At 31.7% G+C, this 22,212-nt stretch overlaps 1 protein-coding gene across 35 annotated transcripts in view; it reads right to left on the bottom strand.

The window, feature by feature from the left end:
* Positions 1-22,212, bottom strand: part of LOC129954266 (calcium-activated potassium channel slowpoke) — a 241,096-nt gene that overhangs the window by 11,579 nt on the left and 207,305 nt on the right. For 16 of the 35 annotated variants that reach the window (XM_056068084.1, XM_056068077.1, XM_056068074.1 and 13 more), the window contains 8 exons: positions 18,959-19,112; positions 18,138-18,203; positions 11,846-12,020; positions 11,278-11,785; positions 1,784-1,920; positions 1,569-1,711; positions 1,160-1,379; positions 743-1,089 (listed from right to left, as the gene is read on the bottom strand). In XM_056068084.1, coding sequence (XP_055924059.1) covers positions 952-1,089; positions 1,160-1,379; positions 1,569-1,711; positions 1,784-1,920; positions 11,278-11,785; positions 11,846-12,020; positions 18,138-18,203; positions 18,959-19,112 — 1,541 coding nt within the window. In that variant the 3' untranslated portion in view covers positions 743-951. Of the gene's footprint in view, positions 1-27; positions 112-742; positions 1,090-1,159; positions 1,380-1,568; positions 1,712-1,783; positions 1,921-11,277; positions 11,786-11,845; positions 12,021-18,137; positions 18,204-18,958; positions 19,113-22,212 lie in introns of those variants that run through there. The other 19 variants (XM_056068104.1, XM_056068095.1, XM_056068102.1 and 16 more) reach the window with 3 other exon arrangements.

The raw sequence follows: 22,212 nt of genomic DNA, 5'->3' as shown, positions 1-22,212 counted from the left end.
ATAAAATAAGAATAGGACTTGACATACCTTAAGGGTAAAATTAAATTAAAAAGCCATTTTTGAAATGTTACTCAATAAACTGAAGATTTTTGTTCATAATTTGTGAAAATACTAAGAAATAAAAAATAAATAAAATAATAATTTGAGATAAATCAGAAACAAGGAAAAGAAGATCTACTTTCAATACAAACAGAATGTTTTTTTATTGACAAATAAGGGATTTTAGGATATACAGAAAATATATAAAATACATTAACTTAACAATAATGCACTAATTAAATTCAAACACTTTTAATTTAAAAACAGAAGTGTGATGGTAAAAATAAAAACTAACATGTGCACAATTAATACGAGTTCATATAATAATATAAGAAAATTATAAAAATAAAAACAAGGAATTATAAAAGAAAAGAAATGAAAATGCAATACAAAATAAAAGGTTCTAAAAAGGCATACGGAATGGTGTGGGAAGCAATCTTAAACAAATGAAAGATGGTTTCTTTTTATATTTGCAATGACATTCACCGATGGAATTATTAAAAGATATCCTTTGATTGTAGCAGGATACAAATTGGATTAATCAAATGTTATTGCAAATATAAAAGTACAAAATATCGCATTTAGTTATTAAATTGATGTTAATTTTTTGTTGGCTTTCGAATAAATTATATAAAATTTAAAGTTATACATTTTTGAATTCAAATATTGTTTTTGTTTTCTTTGTAACAGATTTAATTTGTTCTTGTTGTAAATTTTGGTATTAACATAAAATTTTGACATAAATTATAAAATTTTGTTCTAATTTCTTAAACGATTAAAAATAAAATACATTTTTTGTAAGAATTTTCGAATTGTTTGTTGCCATAAATGCGTTATTTTGTACAAAAGATTATTCTCCATCGTTCATATGTACGAATAAGGACCATCAGTTAAGGCGCTACACAGTAACAATCAAGAATTGTCATCCTTATTTGAACCACCCCCACCGACCCCTGAGCCTTGTGTGTTTGCACTCCGTCCCCCAACTGGTGCTCGTACGGCTGGTGGCTTATATTCTAAGCCAGGATCGAATTGCATTAGAACGAATACCTTTTTTTTTAAAAAAAAATGAGTTTATTAATAAATTTTTAATACATTTTACTAATAATAAAAATTATACCTGATCGGTTGGCAGTAAGGAAAAGTCATCGGGTGGGTTTGTTATAACATAACGTTTACTACTCGCATCACAACTCGAACTTGTATCTCGAAATCTATAAAGACCAATACATAGCATGCCATAGGATTTCAGAGCAGCCACAAAAAGATCTCCATATTTGCCACATTCTCCGAATTGAGCTAATGGCCCATCGTATAATGAAATCTGACCCACTCGGCACCTTTAAATTAAATTTAGAAAAATTAATTTCATAAGAATTTTTATTAAAAAAAAAACAATGTTTTAGTAAAATATGTAAACATTTTTTTAACAAATTTACATTTTAAGGTATTTTTTAAATTCTCATAGTTTTACTGCCCTTCTCGTTGTCTCATATAAAGTTGGTATTAATATTCAAAACAAAACTTACCTATCGCGATTACTTAAACTTTCGGCCGTACTGTATCCACCTCTGAGACCAGCACCCTCAGCCAGGATCAACTCCAGTTCTGGTGTAGCGCCACCCGTTATGAGCGATCTTATCAATGTTAAGGCGTTTTGATTGAAATATGTCTAAAATATTACAATTATTAAATTAATATTTTTTTTTAAGAAAATGATCAATTTATTAAATTTTTTGTTTACCGTTGACATCAATGAATCTAATACACTAACAGCGAACGCAGTACCGCAAGCGAACGGTTGTGTTAAATAAAGTTCTGTATCGGGATCATCGTCATCGTCTTGATCGAGAAACTGCACGTTACTATCATTAACCAGTTCTAAAAAATACCAATAAGTAAAAATGAATAAAATGATATAAAAATCTATAGGGTGTTTTTTTTTTAGTAGCACGAGAAGTTTCGATGGTTGTTGTCTACGGTTTGACGGTTGAAAATGTCAAAATTTGTTTGACATTTATGTTCAGTAAGTTCGAAAATACATCATGAATCGTTAAACGCCACCGGAAGAGCGCTTATACATTTTCGAAATGTGCATCAAAAGAAACAAGAATATAGTGGCATCGGCTCCGGAAGCTCCTTAGTCAAGGTTCGAATTTTAGTGGTAGCAACAGGTTGTTGTTGTAGTATTCAAACTCTACTAATGTTCTAGGCTTGAGTCTGGTCACTGCTCACATGTTAAATGCAAAATAAAATCTGTTTGTATGAACATTTCCCCAGAAGGATTGTATTAAAGCAAAATTCCGTTTACATTAAATTAAGACATTAACGATTCACTCAATTCACACTAATTAAAAGGACTGTTAAGACAAGGGCGGATCCAGACTTTTAATCATTGCACACACTTAGATGAGTTTGTACTCACCGCTTACAAATGTTCTTAAATGACATAATGTGTGTATTAGCCTTATATTTACACATTTAAATTGCTCAACAACTTTAGTAATTAAATTATCTTAGAATCTTGTCCAGAAGGGTATGGTCTAACTATTTAATTTGGATGACGCCCTACACATGAAAACATTCCTAGATTCCAACCGTTATCTAAATATGAAATACTTAAGAGCTAGAACAAAAAAGTTTAGAGGGTTTTTGGTGCATTTCACGCAGAAATGTAAGAAATTATTTTGGATCGCATCTTTTCTTCCAAAAATAAAATATACTTTTCTTGGTGCCTTTTTATTAATGCGAAGAACGCTACAAAAATATGTAGAAATGTCGTTTTTTTTTTTAAGTAGTTTTTTGCGAACTTGGGAGGCTCTTATTACTACCGTTATCAATCTGCTTACTCGTATTTTGATCTTAAAGGTGTCAACAAAACTTAAAAATTGTAGAGAGAAAAATGTTTGGTTCTTGAATTTAAGGAAAATGGTTCATTTAAATACATAATTTTTCAAAAAAATTAAATTAAAACAAATAAGTTGGGAAGAAACGTTTGTGTATTACTAAAAAATTACACGTTTCAGAATCTCTTTTCACTTCAAATCTCAAGACATTCAAAGCTTTATATCAATAGATATGAAACGTTTATTATAATTTTCACTTAGCCATTAGTGTCACTTTTACTTCTTTTGGGATATTTGTATTATTGAAATTCGTGCTTAAATATCAGTTCTGGAGCATCCAAAGCAAATTCACTTCAAAAGAAGGTTTATTCAACAGAAAATCAATTTTGAAAGAAATAAAATGCAGGACTGGGTCGCTAAAACTTGATAATTTCTTCAAAAAAAAATATTTCTTATATTTTAAGATTTGAAAATGTAGCTACAAAATAAGTTTTTCTCAAAAATTTAAATTCAATTTTATTTATTAAAAAATTTAGATTAACTAATTTTTTTCGAAAATCGTTTTAAATTTTAAATTTTGTCCTAAAATATTTTTGGTGAGCACTAAATAAAGTGCTTATAAGTACACATTTTGACATAAAATTTTCTTAAAAATGTTGACACCTTTCTTAGATATAGAGTTTTGTAAGCAAAATAAATATTTTTTTAGCATAAAAAAATAAATTTTTTAACATCAAGAATCATCATCAATTTGATGATTTAATCATTGACAAAAGCTTGCACAGAAAGAAAAGATTATTGAAATCGGTCCATTACTTCTTGAGAAAACTTAAAAGCAAAATAAAGGTCTTATGAGGGGTACCCTTCCGAAGCAATACCAGAATATATTTTGCTTGTAGAAAAAGTCAAATTAAGGACACAAAATTTAGAGAAAGTTTTAAAAAAAAATCACATATTTAAATTCACAAATTAGTGTGGGGACTGGTGTTATTTTTTTGGCCTGAAAACCTTAATTTCAATCAACATAATTGTTTGGACTGTAGGGGCGAGGAAAGAAAGACGGAATCCGGGTACCCACTTTTTTTGACTTCTCTACCGTCGTAATGTCATGTTTGATTAAAAGCTCTAGTTCGACATTTTTTACTAATGCAAAACTTGATATATAGTTCCAACATGTCACAAGTAAAAATAACTTCAATGGTCACTATTTACGTGTGTGAAAAAAATTTAGTAATAAAATTGAAGGTTAGTTTTGGGAATTTAAAGGCAACTTAATATAAAATTGATGATCTCTTATTCAAAGTTTCTTCTTAAGAACCTGAATAGTTATCTTTCTCTTATAATATATTGAAAATAATTTAAGGACTAAAGTTTTTTTTCAAATTCAAAATTGTTTGAAAACTTAAATTTTAGTTGTTTTTGACAGCAAACCACTTTTTGCTGAATGTTGTTAAATTATTAACCCATTTTTAGTTTTAATCTCTATTTGTACAACTTAACTTTATAAGCTTTATAGCTCATATGAGCCCCCCCCCTGGATCGTCCATTGGTCAAAAGTTGATCAACTTGTGCTGTGTTTTTGGAATAGGCCTGAATATCCAATTCATATAGTGTTATTGGTTCAGTCTTTAGTTAAAAGTAGCACTTTTAGCAAAACATTTTAAGGAAGTAAAATACAAATGTTGTTATAATATAAAAATAAAATGCACGACTGGGTCGCACGAACTTGCTCCTGCATCCTAAGAGTATGTTTAAGAAAGTACTTTTATAAGATTTAAAATATTCCTGTGAAATAAGTTTGTCTTCAAAGATATAAACGCCATTTGATTTGTCTCAAAAAACTCCGCGCGATCTTTGTATATGAAAACCATAGTACTCTCATGAATAAAAATATTATTTCCATTCCCTTAAGCAGCCAGCAGAATAAGGGAGATAATTAATTTTCGACCCAAAAAGTCTACACTTGTATATGTTTTCACATAAAGAGCTTCCATATGAAAGTTCATGAATTTGTTTTTGTTTTATTTATATCAATGCACTTTATATAACAAACAAAATGGCTTAATATTGTATCTAATAAGGGGATGAAACAAACTTTTGCATGCTTACGTCAGCTGTTTAGGATCTTTTACCCGTATTTGTTTTTATTTACATTCATAAGTCTGCTTTTACTTGGGTACGATCTTTGTATATGAAAAATGGTTTCTATTATGTATAAAGCTACGATGCGATTCATATAGATTCAAATTGTTCCTTCAAAGCTTTTTTCCTTTAGATAGCTTTATAGTAATTTCTAGGAACTAGGATGGAAAATAAATAAGATAGAAAAGAGGCAGACCATGAATGTTTAAATTGTAAAGCAGGTAGATGTCTAAAACGAATAAAGAATAGATGTTACTTCTTGATAGACACTTTAAAATAGATTGTTGATTAAATATATCATATAAATGTGTACCAAATGCATTAATTTGGATGAAAGATATGAATGTAATTACAATTTTGTCAAAATAATGCGCTCTTTTGGGCTCATGCACAGTTAAAATAATTTAAAAAAAAATATTTTAAGATTCAAAATTTTACCTGAAAAATAAGTTTGTCTTCAAAAATTTAAATGCCATTTTATTAATCAAAAAACAGTTGATTTTTTAAATTTTTATTTTGAAAATCGTTAGAGCGGTTTTTTTTTTTAAATTAATTTTTTATATATAAAATTTTCCAATTTTGTTCTAAAAATATTTTTGGAATGCAGTTGTTTAGTGATTATAAATATACGTCTTACATTTGAATTTCGTAAAAAAATTGTTGACCCGTTTTTGAGATATAGAATTTTGAAAAATGCAAACAATTAAAAATTGCATTTTTGTAAATCAAATATTGTTAAGGCAATATAGGAGCTTATTCAGAAAAAAAATTATTAAAATCAGTTCATAAGTTGCTGAGAAAATTAAAAAACAAAATAACGGTTCTATGAGCGGTACCTTTCCTGAGCAATACAAAAATATGGTTTTCTTATAGAAAGAAGCCAAGTTAAAAAATAAAATTTTAGAGAAAATTAAAAAAAAATCTATCGGTTTGTTTTTGAGAAAATTCGAATTTTCGTTTTTTGACCAAAAAAATTGTATGGGGGCCACTATTAGTTTTGATCTTTAAAAAAAAAAATGAAAAAAACGCCTAACGCGAATTTGCTCAAAACCTTAACTTCCAAGTTTGAACTCAATCGACCCAATGGTTTAGGCTGTAGGAGCGTGGACAGACAGACAAAATCGACCGGACGGAATTGCGGGACCCACTTTTTTCAACTTCTCTAACATCGTTATATCATGTTTGATTAAAATCTCGAGTTCGAAATTTTGCACGAATGCAAAACTTGCCATATAGTTCCTATATGTCGCAAGTAAAAAATTATTCAAAATATAAAGGGGGTCATATCCATTAACGCAATACGATAAGTTTTAAATTGAAGGGAATTCCTACGGAAAAACAAACAACTTATCTTTCAACGGAACTTGGTCATGACCCCTACGACTTCCCTGACAGATTTTTAGTTTCCAAAAAATGCCCCACACTGAATTACTTTTTTGACATCTGTCAAAATTTTGAGGAAAATCGAATTGACAGATTTATTTTTAAAAAATAAGAACCTAAACAATACATTACCAAAAATTGGTAAAAATAGATTTTCGACTGTCTTCTGTGCTTTCTCAAATTAGCCGTTCGGATTCGGCCTAAAATTGTAGGTCCCTTCCATTCCTGACAACAGTACTCGCACACAGGAATGGTTCCGAGTTGTAAGTCACTAGGCCCTGGTTCACAACGGACTGTTGCGCCACCCAATTTATTTATTTATTTAGATTTTCGACTTACATAAGTATCTCTTTAAAAATTACAGATATTGGCTTCAAACTGAATTCATTTTATTAAAAAAGTTTTTACAAAAAAAGAAAAAAATAATAATAGTTATTAAAAAATGATTTTTGACTCAAATATTTTTTTTTTAAATTTAAAATATTTGATTCGAACTAATTTCATTTTATAGAAAAAATTATGTTCGGCATTCAGTTAAATTTTTATAAAAATGCGACTTACAAGAAATACTACTAAAATTGATAGAAATTGGTAATTAGAAAAATCTCCTTATCAAAACTAGGTTTTAAAATCAAACTGTTTCATCAAATGCAAAATATAGTTTGCAATTTTAGTTGATTTCTTAGAAAAAGTCAACTGACAGCTTTTTTTAATAAAACACGAAAAACTACAAAAAAATGATAGGAAATGGCTTTCGACTAAAGTATTGAGAGAACAAAGAAATATATTGACATCAAATTATTTTTCTCACAAAAAATATTGTTATGAATATTTTGTTAAAGTTTTAAGCAAGACAAATCCACAGACGGGATAGAAAGTTATTAGTGTGGGTAGCATTTCATCCCCTTTTTTCAAATCTATATCTTTACTGCTTCATAAAGTATCCAGAACGCACGCATAGACTCCTCTATAAAAATCTTTGATTCAGATTCTATGTACCCTAAAACTTCGAGAAATATCAACATTTTCAACTACCTTCTAACGGCTTGTACAGCCAAGTAAAGAAAGCTTTAACACGGGATTACTTCCTTGACGCAACTGGTATGTCTCAAGAATCAACAACTTGATTTAAAACTCCAATCACATCAAAATGTAGACTTAGAGCAAATTTTAAAGTCATCTTACCCTAGAAAACAGTACAGTGGAAACAATTTAGAAAGTTGCTTTGGTTTGATGAAGAATGTCAAAAAGCTCGTGAGAAATCATTCGCTTGGTTGAAAAATTCAACATCGAAATGCTGGATACGAAAATTAAACTACATACAAATAATTGAATTAATTGTAGGATCTCTAAAAGATGGAAAAGCTGCGGTTGCGAATGGTATTCCTGTTAAGTTTTATAAATACCGAACAATCATGCTAAAAGAACGTCTTTAGGTACTCTATAATATTTTCGATACATGACTGAAAGGTTCCTTATTGGATCCAAATTATCGTGAAATTTCTTTTCTGAATTGGAAACTGTTACAGAAGCACAACGTTCACAACGTTCAAAACCTGCTGAAAGAGACAGAAGCGGGTTTTAGATCACGGAAATCGACAATAGATAACATTTTAATCCTCAGGAGGCTAGCTAGTTTTAGTATGACTCAATCAACCGAGTTGTTTTATTCTACAAGCTGTTTGGTCTGGGCTTGTCTCTGAAGTTAGGAGGAACACAGGCTGCAGTGTTTAACTCAGCTGAATTTTCTGGTTCGTTCATAACCACATCGGGGGTTAGACAAAGGTGCCCAATAAGTCCCACCTCGTTCTCGCTTCATAGATGATCTTGTAGAGTATCTTCCATGGTGTTGTTGATTTCGCAGGAGTTCGTATAAGGGCATTATTTATTTATTTTTAATTCGTTAAATACTAACGTTAACAATTCTTAATGTATACTTAAAATCTAAAAACTTAACCTAGACTGTTGAAAATATTAATTTGCAATTAATACCTTTTATATTATTGTTTGGTGAATTAATACAAGAGTACGATTTATTATAGATGTCAAATAATTGATTGTACACCATAGTTTGTTTTTAATCGGCTAAAATAAGTATTCAATGGTTTTTTGAGTTTTATACTTGAACGAATAAGACTAAAGTTTAAACTACCAAGAACTGATGGCGAAGAAAATTTGTCCGTTTATTATTCCAACAACAAAACAAAACTGCAAATACATCCTTTGATTTGTTAAGAAGGAAGATTTATGAGAGAAAGTCTTTGTGAATAAGGCAAAATCTTTTCCGAATGGCTTCGAGTCTTGTGACGTGTACGGCGGAGTAGGGTGACCATACTGTACAAGCATATTCCAGGACTGTTCTCACAAATGAAACAAAAAGAGGATTATTATTGCACAATTCCCCGAATAATATTAAGTCTTCTTTCAAGAGAAGACAGTCAGATGTAGATTTATTTTTTTTTAAATTTTAATGTCATCAGCATATATTAGGACAGACGAATTTTGTATGATCGAAACCAAGTCATTTATAAATAAAACAAATATGATAGGACCAAGGTGACTACCCTGGGGGACACCAGAATTCACAACAAATGAATTTGAACACTCACTACGAAATTTAAAACTATAACGTCAATCTTGCAAATATGAGGAGATCCAGTTTATGAAACCGTCGTTAAAACCTTGCTGTGATATTTTCAAAAGTAATGTTTTATGACACAATTTGTGAAAGGCCTTGCTGAAATCAGTAAAGATACAATCTAATTGTTCACGTTTTTCACAAACATCTTAACAAAAGGACGTAAATTGAAACAGATTAGTAACAGTTGAACGCATTTTAACAAAGTCATGCTGGTTACCACAGATAATTGAACTACAGTGAAAAGAAAGGACGCTACATACGATTGACTCAAACAGTTGAGGTATCACAGGCATTAATGTTTGCTGATGGTATCGTTTTGCGTATTTCCTATGGAACTTAACTTAACTAAATATCTAAGGTGAAGATATTTAAGAAAGCTGTTGGACGAAATGCATCCAATCAAAAGATATAGAATGTGTTAACGAATACAAATACCAAAGCGTTATTTTTTCAAGACACCTCACTTTGGAGAAAAGTTTTAGCGTGAAACTTTAAAAAGCGAAAACCGCACTTAATAGTTCATGGAAAATTTGCATTGTGAACGTAAAAAAAATCACAGAAATAAACATAAGGTTTTTGAAGCAGTTGCAGGACGTATCCTTTTGTATGGCTCGCAAGTATGGGGATGAAAAAAGTTTCACACAGTGGAGAAGTTGTTAAAAATACGCCAAATTAAGTGATTATGGTGGAAACCGGAATATTAAATCTATTCATAAAGATTTCAAAGATGCGGACTATCTCCTGTAAGTTTTCAGTATGCGCGAATACCAAATTGTAAGAAAATGAGTAATATATACTGTACAAGACTAAGATCAATGGTACATTGAGTGGTCTGGTCTCGTTGAAAAAAGCAAACTTAATTTCGATTCGAATACGGATAGTGTATCGCACAGTTGGGTCCTTGTTTACACTATAATATATAGCCATAATCTAGCATAAGGGAACTACTTTATAATGCAAATAATGTAATAAGTCATTGTTACAATGGTTGAGTTAAGAACCGAACTTCTCAACCAAAACTTCATACAGCACATACCTGATTTACCACTGGAGTGTACTATTTGCAATTTAGCAGAAAGAAGGAACTTCATACATTTCGTCGGAACTTGTCCAACTTTGAGGAAAACTAGATGAACTCTTCTTGGAAACAGGGTCGGATTGAGGGGAGGTCAACCAGGGCGGAAGCTCCGGGGTCTACACAAACGAGGGAATTTGTACACGTTTTTCACAGCCAGTACAGAGTGGCACCGGAGAAGAAAAGCGGTCAGTTTTTAGTCTTGTAAAAGTTCAGTGACACTCGTTGGTCTTGTCGTGTCGAGCTAAATCATAGAAGCTCTAACCAGCATATATTACAATAAAAACAAAAAGACATCGTGAGGAATTAAGCAAGTGGTCTCAAAACAACCGACCAGTTATCAGCTTCTCTTACTGAATGATTGCATGCAATGAAGCTGTACGTTCGAGATTTAGATTTCTGCGCTGCAGCAGAAGCATTCTTGAAAGTGTATCCGGATGATTTAGAGCCTAGCCTTGGTAATGAGGATGATTTAGAACCTAGTCTTGGTAATGAGTTTAATCAATTTGTGTCTTTGATTGACTCATACAAAAAGTAAAAGGACTATGGAACATATCAATCGCCGGAACTGTTTTACTACCAAATTCTCGATAGTCAAAATTTTAGAGCTACATTCCCAAACCTTGAAATTGCATTAAGAATGTATTTAGTTTTGATGGTAACAAATTGCACTGGAGAGCCCTTCTTTTCAAAAATGAAACTTATACAAAATAGGCTTCGAACCACGATGGGACAAAAGCGTCTATCGAAGCTTTCTTTCCTGAGCATTGAAAACGATTTATTCCGAGAACTGGATTTTAACGAAATCATCAATGATTTTTCTTCGAAAAAGCTCGAAGGGTTCCGTTCGTTAACCCGTTTATATTTATATGTGTTTGTTCAATACTAAAGGAATCTACTTGGTTTCACAATAAATTATTCATTAAAAAAGAATGAGATGGATGTCTCCAAAGTGTATAACTATTGCAAAGTTGCGTTACGATGTATATCCAGAAAAATAAGTGAAGACTTCTGTAGTGTTAAACTTGCTAGTCATTTAAATTGTTTCTCTTTTTGAATTAGATTTTTTAAAATGTGTTTTGTTTAAGAGGTACGTCCAAAATTCTCGAGCTTTTAAAAAAAAAACAATATTTAAGATCAGCCAATCTTACCTGTTATCATTGGAACGTTTGCACCATAAACAGAACCCCTTCGCTGCAATACTATCGGACTTCCGGCTGTTGCCGATAGATTATCAAATTCTGGACCACGTTGACTCAATACACCGATTGTGTCATCGAATGTCATCGCTTTTATATTTAATGACGCTAAAATTGCTTCCTTATCGGCTAACGTTGGATCATCATTGCTAGGAACTTTGGCCGATAGAATACAACACATATCACATAGGTTCACATTGACAGCTCTCAAATCAGCTCTACTCAATGGCGATCCATTAAGAACTGATATTTTTGGTAGATTCTGTAACATCTTCCATTCTCTTCGAATATAATCAACTGAACCAACTATCACCACATGCTTCAGTTCGTGATAGTGAAAATTTGACGCACGCAATGGCATAACCAAGTTACGCAGTCCTATCAATGGTGAATCTGGATCAGCGAACAAACAAACTACTACGTGACCATTAAGGACCGTCATTGCCGCTTGATTTCGATCCTTAAATACAAAAAAAAACAAACGTGAGAAACAATAGAATATCAAACTTTCAATTCTTACCAATATACAGTCTTCTAGGTTTCTCGCCGGACTCCAATGGAACATCCCAGTCGAGTCGTACTTCATCTCGGTCTTCTCGAAGTCGAAGTCCTTCGATTGATCATCAGCAATACCAGCCGGCAGTGTAACACTACCTGGCTGATTTTGTGCAGTACCCGAGCTACGACTAGTCGGCCTAAATTTCAAAACAATAAATAAATATTTTAGTTCAAAACTACGTTCTCCAAAAATGGCCAATGGCTTGCAATAAGTTTCGAAATAATTAATTGACAATAATTTAAAAGATACAAAACTAAAGAGGAAAGAATAAAACTAAAATCAAAAGAAAATATCGCTAAATGCATTCTATAATAATTAAATAATTTTACGATTCAGAAAAATTAAATATTGTACATAATTATTGTTGTGTGTCGAATTATGAGAAAAAAGTTGTTGTTGTTTTATAAAAATATTGAACGAATTCTTGCAAAAAATATATGTTTCCAATCCAACGAAATAAAATCTGAACAAAAGATATGTATAAATAACTTATTGCCTCCTAAAATGTTCCAACCAAATACAAAAATATTGCTTGTGCCGAAAATGTGCTGTGATGCGAAAAAGTGTGTATTTTCAAAAAATTATATGTTGATTATTTTTGTTTTTCAAAAATTAGATAATGCTGGTTTTGCAAATGAAGATAAATGCCAAAGTATATAGATAGTTTTTTATTTTATGGTGAAACAAGTGTATAGATACAGCCATCAAAATATAAAAAAGTTTTAAAGTGTGTGTTTTTTAAAAGAGTATTCAAAGTGAAGAGAAAAAGGGTAGTTTTGCTCTTGTTTAGTGATGAATGAGATTGAACGGGTTTCCAATGGAAATTGGATATTCTGTCAAACAACTAAATTTTGATTTGTCATTCAGTTGTCAAATGAATGACAAATCAGAAGTTAGCTGTCAGAAAATCAGTTTTTTCCATTGAACTCGTGGTGGTTCTGTTGTGTATGAGAAAAATGGTAAGTGGCGTCCCGATAATTATGATAAAACAATTAATTTAGTAAAAGCAGTTGAAATAAATATCATTTATATGTTTTGTTTAAAAACTTAAGTCGTGCAATTTATTACTTGGTTTCTTTGTTTATAATATATTTTTTAGTAAACATAAATAAGAGTGGTTTTAAGAGTAAATAAAATACTTGCCTTGGAAATATTAGGTTATATAATATACTCAAAGAAAAGAGAGGGTATATTAAAAAAGCAGAACAAAGGCAAATACAAAAGGCCAAGGTAAATAAAGTATAATCAAATAGGTTATAAAGGTAAAGCCAATTGGTTTAATATAAAAAAAGTGCCGAAGACCAATTACTTTTTATTTATTGTTTTATTCATATTTATATGAATTGTAATATATTTTATTTTAATCAATCAGAAGCAGCATTTTAATTTATGTCTAAAGTAGAGCAAACAATTGAGTTCCTCTTCGAGCAAAGCAAAAGCATTTTTATTTAAGTTTTCATGGACAAATCTTCAGCGTGCAGTTTTTTGTTCATATATATTTATATTATTTTTTAATAGCGAAGATAAAACTTTGATTTTTAAAATATCTGAGTTATCATAAAAATTAAAAAAAGGTTCATTTTATTTGGATTTTTGTATTTAAAGTTTAATTTATGGCTCCAATAGCCCTTACTTAAAATTTATCTGTTAGAAGTTTTCATATTATTGTTCAAAACTGTGTTTTGTAGTTTTACTCAAAATCCAAATCCTCATCGATAGCACAGAAACCGAAAAGAACACAAACTTTTTGTCAAAATGGCAACATTTATAAGTAGAATTGAGAATTCGTGTTGAAATTGAGTTCGGATTTTCGAGAGTTGAGAATTCGAATCGGAAACGAGTTGAGATGACATCTTACGCCTTATGTATTATTTCATAGTACTTATTATAATTAGCACATTTATTTTATTATTATAATTTAAAGACTAATATACATACAAAGGGTGGTATAATTTTAAGGGCCGATGTTGGATGTGAACCACACCTAAACGTCAAGTTTTTTGTCTGAATTTCATTTGACGTTTCTCAACTTCAGACTAATTGAATTTCAGCTTTGGAAAGGTAGGTACACAATCGAGCAACGCGTTAAAGTTATTCAGGCTTATTATAAAATGGGAGTTCAAATCCAAATGCATATCGTCCACTTCATGATTTATTCGGTCAATTAAATCGTTCAAATGTGCTTCCAATTGGAAAAATCGTCAACAAATTTAAGCAATCCTGATCTGTAGGAGATGTGAAAACACCAGTGCCTATTCGTACTGCAGAAAGTATTGCAGCAGTTTGCGATAATGTGACTGGAAAGCCATCCACCTCAACTCGTCGCCGTGTCTACAAACGGGATCGTTTACGCTTAAAACTTCGATTTACATGCTAACAAGACACAATTCACTCAAGAACTTAATCCTCTTATAACCATTTTAAGCGTCGTCATTGGTCACAATGTCACAATTATTTCAAGAAATCACAACAATAGATGATAATTTTTCAGAGAAAATCATGAGGCACTGAGGTGAAAACAAAAGTGGATTTTTCAGTAAGCAGAATTTCCGGATTTAGGGGTGAGTGATTGTTTAAACACTAATGCACCCACAAAGTGTGGCTGTTCGGTGCGGTTTATGGGCTGGCGGCATCATAGGGCCGTTTTTTTTTTCGAAGCTGGTCAAGAGTGATTGTTTAAACACTAATGCACCCACAAAGTGTGGCTGTTCGGTGCGGTTTATGGGCTGGCGGCATCATAGGGCCGTTTTTTTTCGAAGCTGGTCAGGCAGTTAATGCGAATGGTGTTCGCTATCATGAGATAATAACCAACTTTATATGGCCCAAGTTGGAAGATACGGATATAAAGGATACATGGTTTCAAAAGGACGGTGCCACTCGCAACACTGCTAACAAAACAATGGCTATTTTGAAATATTTAAAGGCCGTGATATCTCAAGTAATGGCGATGCCAGTTGGTCGCAAAAATCATGTGATTTGAGACTGTTGGACTTCTTTCATTGGGATTATTTGAAAGAAAAGGTGAAGGATAAAACAGCAATAATTCGTGAGCTAAAGGATGTAATTCGGAATATTAACGACATAGAACTTCAATTACGCCTCAGCGTCATTAGCCTTAATAATTTAAAAAATATAAATTCTTTCACCATAAAAAGAAACGGCAATAATTTATTCAAAATCAACATCGGCCCCTAAAATTTAACCACCCTTTCCATTGAAGCACAAGCCTCAACTCTCTGATCTAAGTTTTTCAAAGCAAAGCCGAACCAACTTCGCTCTTTGAGTGCGATTTCAATTCAAGTTCCTTTCAACAAGACGTAGGCTTATAAGGATTCGAAAGAGATTCAAACCAAATGTAAACATATAACAGGTAAATTTTATGAAAAATCTGTTTTTTCTTATCCGATTTTTTTTTTTGAAATTGTTACCTAATTTTTGTATATTGAAGTTTTCCTCCAAAAAATGTAATGCTTAGTAATTTATGTTCTCTTTCATTCAGCGGATTAGACACATTTTTTAAAATAAATAAATTAGGTGGCGCAAGAGTCGGCTGAGAATTAAGGCCTTGTCACTTACAACTATCAACCATTCCTATGTGCGAGTACTGTTGTTAGGGATGGAGGGACGAATCCAACCGGCTAATTTGACAAAGCACTTAATTTGACCAAAATCACTCATAAGGCAGTAAACGTGAAAAAAAAATTAGATGGCACAAGCAGGGCTTGAACCCAAGATCGCTGGCATGACAATCCTACGCAGAATGAAATTAAAGCTGAAAATATAACAATAACAGTTGAAGTATGGCAGTTGTACAGTCTCGAAATCCATTTTATTTCAATTTTGCTATATACGTAGTCCTGCCATAAGTTCTTTCCCTAACTTAAAAGACGCTAAAAAATGGAAATTTTAAGTTATAACTATGAGTTATTTGAACTAAAAATGCATAACGATTAACATGGGACGTCGCTATTATTGCTCTGCACAAATGAAGTAAAATTCCCACTGATATTTTCGAATTGCTGAAACTACTCAAAATATCTAAAAAATTCATCCAGAGTAGCGCGCTTTAAAACGGTACAATGATATGTTTTCTGTTGATGACAGAACAATAAGAGGGCATCCTCGTCAAAGTAAGACGCCACCAGAAGAAATTTCTTTGGCAAACAGATAATTATGGCTCGAGAAATAAAAATACCCGCAAGAACGTTATCACGCCTCTTAAAACAAGGCCTAAGGCTTGACGCTTACCTTATAAGAACTGGACAATCGCGACAGCATCAAATGTGTTATTTTAAAGACACACAATACGTGGACACAAAAATATTCTTTCGACAGATGAGAAAATGTTCACTTTGGAACAGAAATTTAATCGCCAAAATGACACGATTTAAACTCATATCTTCAAGGAAGCTGCAGAATTGGTTGGAAAAGTCGAAAAAGGCCAATATCCAGCTTAAGCGATAGTTTGGTGGGGAGTGTGATATGACGGTGTTACAAATTTTGCATTTTTGTGAGCAGTATATTAAAGTGATGTTTTAAAGAAGGTTTTCAACCCTCAGCACTGGCTCACAAGGCAAAAATCACCCAACTTTGGCTTAAGGAACATTTACCCAGGCTTATCGCTGCTGAACATTGGCCCTCGGGCAGACTGATTCTTAAACCACTGGACTTGCGTCTGAGGAATACTTGGAAGGCTTGCTGTAAGCCTCATCGAAATATTGAGTCTCTTGAAGCTGACTTGGTTAAGACAGCAGCTTCACTATAATTGATGAAGGGCGGGACCGTTTAGAAAGTGTTTTAATAATTTCTCACAAATTTATAATGTCAATCTTATAATGTGTTTATTATTTGAATGGGACGTGTTTGTGTGATGAACAGAACTTATGACAGGACTACGTACAAAAACGGTTACAAAAGTACCAATAGCAAGAAAACTCGATAAATCGTGGAAAACATCTTATTGAATAAAATAAATTAGGTGGCGCAACCGTCTATTGAGAACTAGGGCCTTGTGACTTACAGCTACCAGCCATTCCTGTGTCTGAGTAAATTTGTCAGGGATGCAGGGGACCTAAAGTTTCAAGTCGAATCCAATTTGAGAAAACAATTTTCATGGCACGAATTACTTTTGGAGTATTTGTCAATTTCTCGCAAGAGGCAGTGCCCATGAAAACTTTTTTTTTAAATTAATGTGGCACAGGCAGGGCAATTTCTAAATATGTGTGTTATTCAATACTATTCAGAGTTGTGTTTTGAACTTAGTTCTTTAATAAATTAGTCTTTTCTCGTAAAAATTTCCGCGTACAAATTAGCCCTTATTGCAATCACGCTCAAAACTAATATTTGTGTAAGAACCTCATCTGGGAAATTCCGCTAAATTAATTTCTGTTTACCCTGAAAAAACACCTAAGTTGAGTATCATTTTTTAACCATTATAAGACCGTTTTCGAAAGAGAAATTGAGAAAAGTGTGCTATATAAAATATTTTTTTTTTTTAAATTATTGGATTATATGCAGCAATATTTAAGCTAAGATCTATCACTTCTATAGAGTTAAAAAATAAATAATTATTAATTAAATAGTCAAAGTTTTTATTTTTGTTAATGTTTTCCTAATTAATTATTATATCATTTCAAAATTAATACGAAATATGGATATTGATAAAATATTATTTTCAAACGAAGTTGCATGCTCACTAATAAAAAATATTGTAGTAGAAGTTTTTGAAAAAGAAGCTACAAAATCTTAAAACCACTCATACTCTATAATTTTAAAAATGTTTGTTTTCAATATTAGGACGGAATTTTGTATAGCATTTCACATTAATTTATTCGTAAATTTGTTAATTTGATGAGTTTATTAAAAGTTTATTTAAAAAACATAACTTTTTCTAAATGATATTCATTTCACTGAGTATACAAAAGAGAAGAAGTTGAATTTAAAAATTAAAGAAAAAACCATTACAAGAATTTTATTGTTAATTTTTTTTAAAAAATAGTTTAAGTCGAAAATACGGTCTAGCAAGACAATGCAATGTAACACAAATTAGACAAAGACAATGTAAATAACAAGTAACAAGAATAATGAGACATAGCACAAAGAACACGACATTAAAATCATTATTAATTATAATTATAATTAAAGTGGTGGTTTTTGTAGCAGAGTTGTAGTTAAGTATTATTTTTTTTTAAATAATTATTATCATTACACATAAAACAAGACAACACAAAACAAAAGGAAATTAGACGCATACATGAGCTTTTTAACTTCGTAAGCAAGTTGATAGCCCGCATAAGGATTAGCATCGGTTTCTGAAGGCCTGAAATTAAATTTGGTTTTTTAAGCAATATTTTGAGATTTTTTTTTGTTTTTGATTTTGGTTTTGTTAATTTGGTTATAACGAAATGTTTTTTGTTAGTACATTTTTTTATTAACATTTAAAAAAAATTCTTAGTCATTTTGAGTAAGCAATTAGTAAAGACGATTGAGAGGAATTTATTGAAAAAAAAAACCTTTAGCATTATGAAGGTTAATGAGAGTTCATTGAATTTCCCAAAAAAATAAAAATTAAGTAGCTATATGTAGACTCGGTTTATGGTTTTAAATTTTCTTTGACGGCAAAACAATAAAAAACCTAAGCGAGCGATTTGAAAATATTATCGAGGCTATTGTTTTGTAGCTATGTAGTAAACTTTTTGCAGCTTCATTTGTTCAAAAATTTTAGTTATATCTTCTATTACCAATCCTACCAATCGACGAGAGAGGCTATCTACAGTGGAACAAAATACTTACCAAAAGTGCTTTAAAAAGAAAACTTAAACAAACTTAATTTTATTTGCTTTTTCTTTAGAAATTTTAAGTGGTAACAGAAATAATATATAAAGTTATAAAGGTACTAAGTCTGGCAGAAAGTAAAAGAGTAACCTTCCTTCTTTTTCTTTGGTTTTGTTTTTTTTTTGGGTCAAAATATTTGCTTTTTAACACAATAAATTATAAAAAATAAACTTTGAGTAAATGTTTTCATTTCTTTTTTTCTTTTCTATTATTTTTATTAAAATAAAAGTCAAATCTTACCTGTTGTATGTTGATGGTGACATAAGTGTGCCTTCGATTTGACCTCGATTCACTGTTGGTTTCACCTTGTTCACCTGTTTTGTGGTAGAATTTATTTGTAACGTTGATCCACCATTATTTGTACCATTTGGTCGACGCCCGTTTCGATTTATAACTGCAAAATAGTTTTGGTATTATAGACGTGCGATTTGATTTTTTTTTTAAATAATGCAAAATGAATAATGAAGTTTCAAAATCATGTGAATCATTTATTATTTGGATTTTTTAAATGTTAAAGCGATTCATCTGATTTTAAAAGGCATTCTTAGAATATTTCTTAAATACAATCTCTTCGACGATAATGAAAAATATGGTATGAACTTAAAATGTTTCAAACAAGATTTTTCAAATCTGTCAATCATGGCAAGTTGATTCTAAAATCTAACTTTAAAGTTTTACAAATTTAAGGGACTACTTAATAATGAATAAAACATTCAAAATCGAGGTAGTAAGACTTTCTAAGTAACCTGAGAAACTTTGAGTGATAAAAACTTTCATCTATCGCATTGGTTTTTGATTCTTCGAAGCATATCATAGTTAAAGACTTCTTCGGTATAATATTTTTTTACGAATATCCTACATTTTAAGGAATAATATACCTGAGAAAAAATAAAGTATAACCAGACGGTTTTAAACTTTTGATGGTTGTCACTGATAGCTGTTGATAGCTATTTCCCACTACTGTTAGAAATATTGACAGAAATTGATAATAGTAACTTTACATATTTATAAAGAGAAAATAATTTTTTTTTAACGATATGAAGTATCCACTGTACCTTCTGGACATAAATAGTGCTTGAGAGTTGTATACGAGTGGAAAACACTCATGGGCCCTTGTTTTACGGTGACGGTGGACGAGAATGTGACTGATGTCGGACTCAATTCAAGAACATCATCACACAATGATCACAGATTTTGTATCTATAGGCTCCTCGGTTCGGGCCTAAGAATAGCTTGAATTGCACAACGGCTGTAGGCAAATATTTTCTGACTAGGTGCATTTCAAAAGTGAGGCAAGGAATAATGTTTCGGCCAACTTTAACTGATATTCTTTACTAAAATTGAAGACATCTAGTTTATGCATAAAATCATTCTTGGCCATCTTGGTGATGTCAATTGGGACCTCGGAACTGCGATTGCTCCCTCTTTGATTTTTTTTGGGGAACTATAAAAGATTGACTTTCAAACCATCCGAAAACGATTCAAGCAAATATCATCCAACAGAAACAACACGTGGCTTTTGGAGCAAACTTACTTAAAGATTAGCGAAAGAAGACAATTAAAAGCTCATTTAGCAGTTGCTAGAACTGAAGAATGAAATGAGCTAGAATCCTCATATACCCCATAAAAATGAAGGCAGATCAAGGTAGCATAAAAAGTGATAAGCTCAAGAAGCAAATCATTCAAAAACAACAAAGCGTTAGGGCTTAAATACATTCCCATAGAACTGTTGCAAGCCTCGTCGAGTTCATCGATCCATTTGCTACAACCATTCATAGAAGCAGAATGGGTATTTGAACGCGTCCCCGAAGAGTGGAAAAAGAAAATGATTGTCAAGCTCCTAAAAAAGAAGGCCTGATGAAGTGCAAGAACACAAGAGGTATAAGCGTTTTTCCAGCAGTCACCAAATTAGTAGCAAAGATTACCCTATAACTTGTGAGGATTCCGAACTTAAACCTCCTTCATTGATACCATCAACTCTTTGCGAATCGTTATCGAACAGTTCGTCGGATATCGATTACAACTTCATCTTCTGTTCATTGGTTTTGAGGAGGCTTTTGATAACGTCAACAGAAAGTTTATTTGGCTTGCTTTGCGGAGAAAGGTTATCTCGGATAAGCTCATCTCTGTTATAAAAGCGACTTGTTACGGAAGAAGGTTCTTGGAGGAGTTTGAAATCAAAAATTAAGTCAGGAATGGTTGCATAATGTCACCAATTCTTTTCTTGTTGGACTCTGACAAAATTCCTTAAACATCTTGACTAGAGGATCATGGATCTCCATAAGTGGCAACAAGAGTGGAGAAAGAAGCAGAAATCGTGTGGCTGAAAATCTATACAGGAAAACCCAAACTGTTTAGCCTCAGAACCTCCCACTCAACCTCTCTGGTAAATATTGAACAACAAAAAGAAAATGTAGAGAGTTTTTAGTATCTTGGAAGTACGGTTTCTACCGAAGGCGAAAACGAACAAGATATCGATAGCCGTATAGGAAAATCTAAGGCTGCGTTAGGAATGTTATATTCCTAGGAGCAACTCTTTTAGCTTAAAGATAAAGCCAGTTTTGTTCCCTTCAATCTACGAATCAGTATTGTTATACGGTTTAAGCACCTGGAAAGTAACAGCAGCTTTAACCAGAAAACTGCAGACTTCTGTTTCAATAGAACTATAAAAGATGACGGTGGAGAAACTCATTGACACTTTTATACGAAATGGAAGTTTATTAGATACACGCTTTAAAAAGGTATTGACTGAATTGCAGGGACCCATACACTCAATAAAGGCAGAAGAGTTTGTAGACCGAGAGGCACTTGAAGGAGAACAGTCCAAGATGAATAGTACAGATTGGCGAAGAGTTGGATGGAACTCAAACATATCGCCGAACTCGATGGCGCATAGCAGTTCTTGAGACCGTATTTCCCACTAGGGAACTCCCAAAGACTTTATAGGCCTGAGAAACTTAACTGTTCCATTTATTCCAGAAGTTATTACATTTTTAATGGTGAATAATTGTTGATGACATACTGACAACTTCCCATCCCGTCTGTCGACTTGTCTTGCTTGAAAGTTTGTAGGTTGTCAGTTGAATTCTTCTTAAAAATTTAAAAACTACCAACAATATTTTTCATATTAAGAAAGAGTTTAGTTTGAAGATCTAGTGTTGTTAAATAGATATTAGGTCAAAAACATATTTTTACCAATTTAAGTACCATTTCTAAATTTTTACAGATTGGATAAATGAAATGAATGTAAGATATGTCAAGAACCGAACATCAACTTTATACCAAATGTTCGTACTATTTTGAAGACAATATTTTTAATTTTTAAAAAGCTATTTGACTAGAAAGTATATTTTTACAAAAGTTTAAGTATTGTTTTTTTGTTAGGTTTTTTTTTTTGTAAAAACAATTGTCAATTCGATTTTCTTCAAATTTGTTCCCGAAACAATATTTTAGATGTGAAAACTAGTTGGAAGCCATAACCTCAATTTTTTGTA

Source organism: Eupeodes corollae, chromosome 1, assembly GCF_945859685.1.
Source record: "Eupeodes corollae chromosome 1, idEupCoro1.1, whole genome shotgun sequence".
NCBI lineage: Eukaryota > Metazoa > Arthropoda > Insecta > Diptera > Syrphidae > Eupeodes > Eupeodes corollae.
The sequence above is the reverse complement of the archived record's forward strand: the minus strand, read 5'-3'. Positions and strand labels throughout refer to the sequence as shown.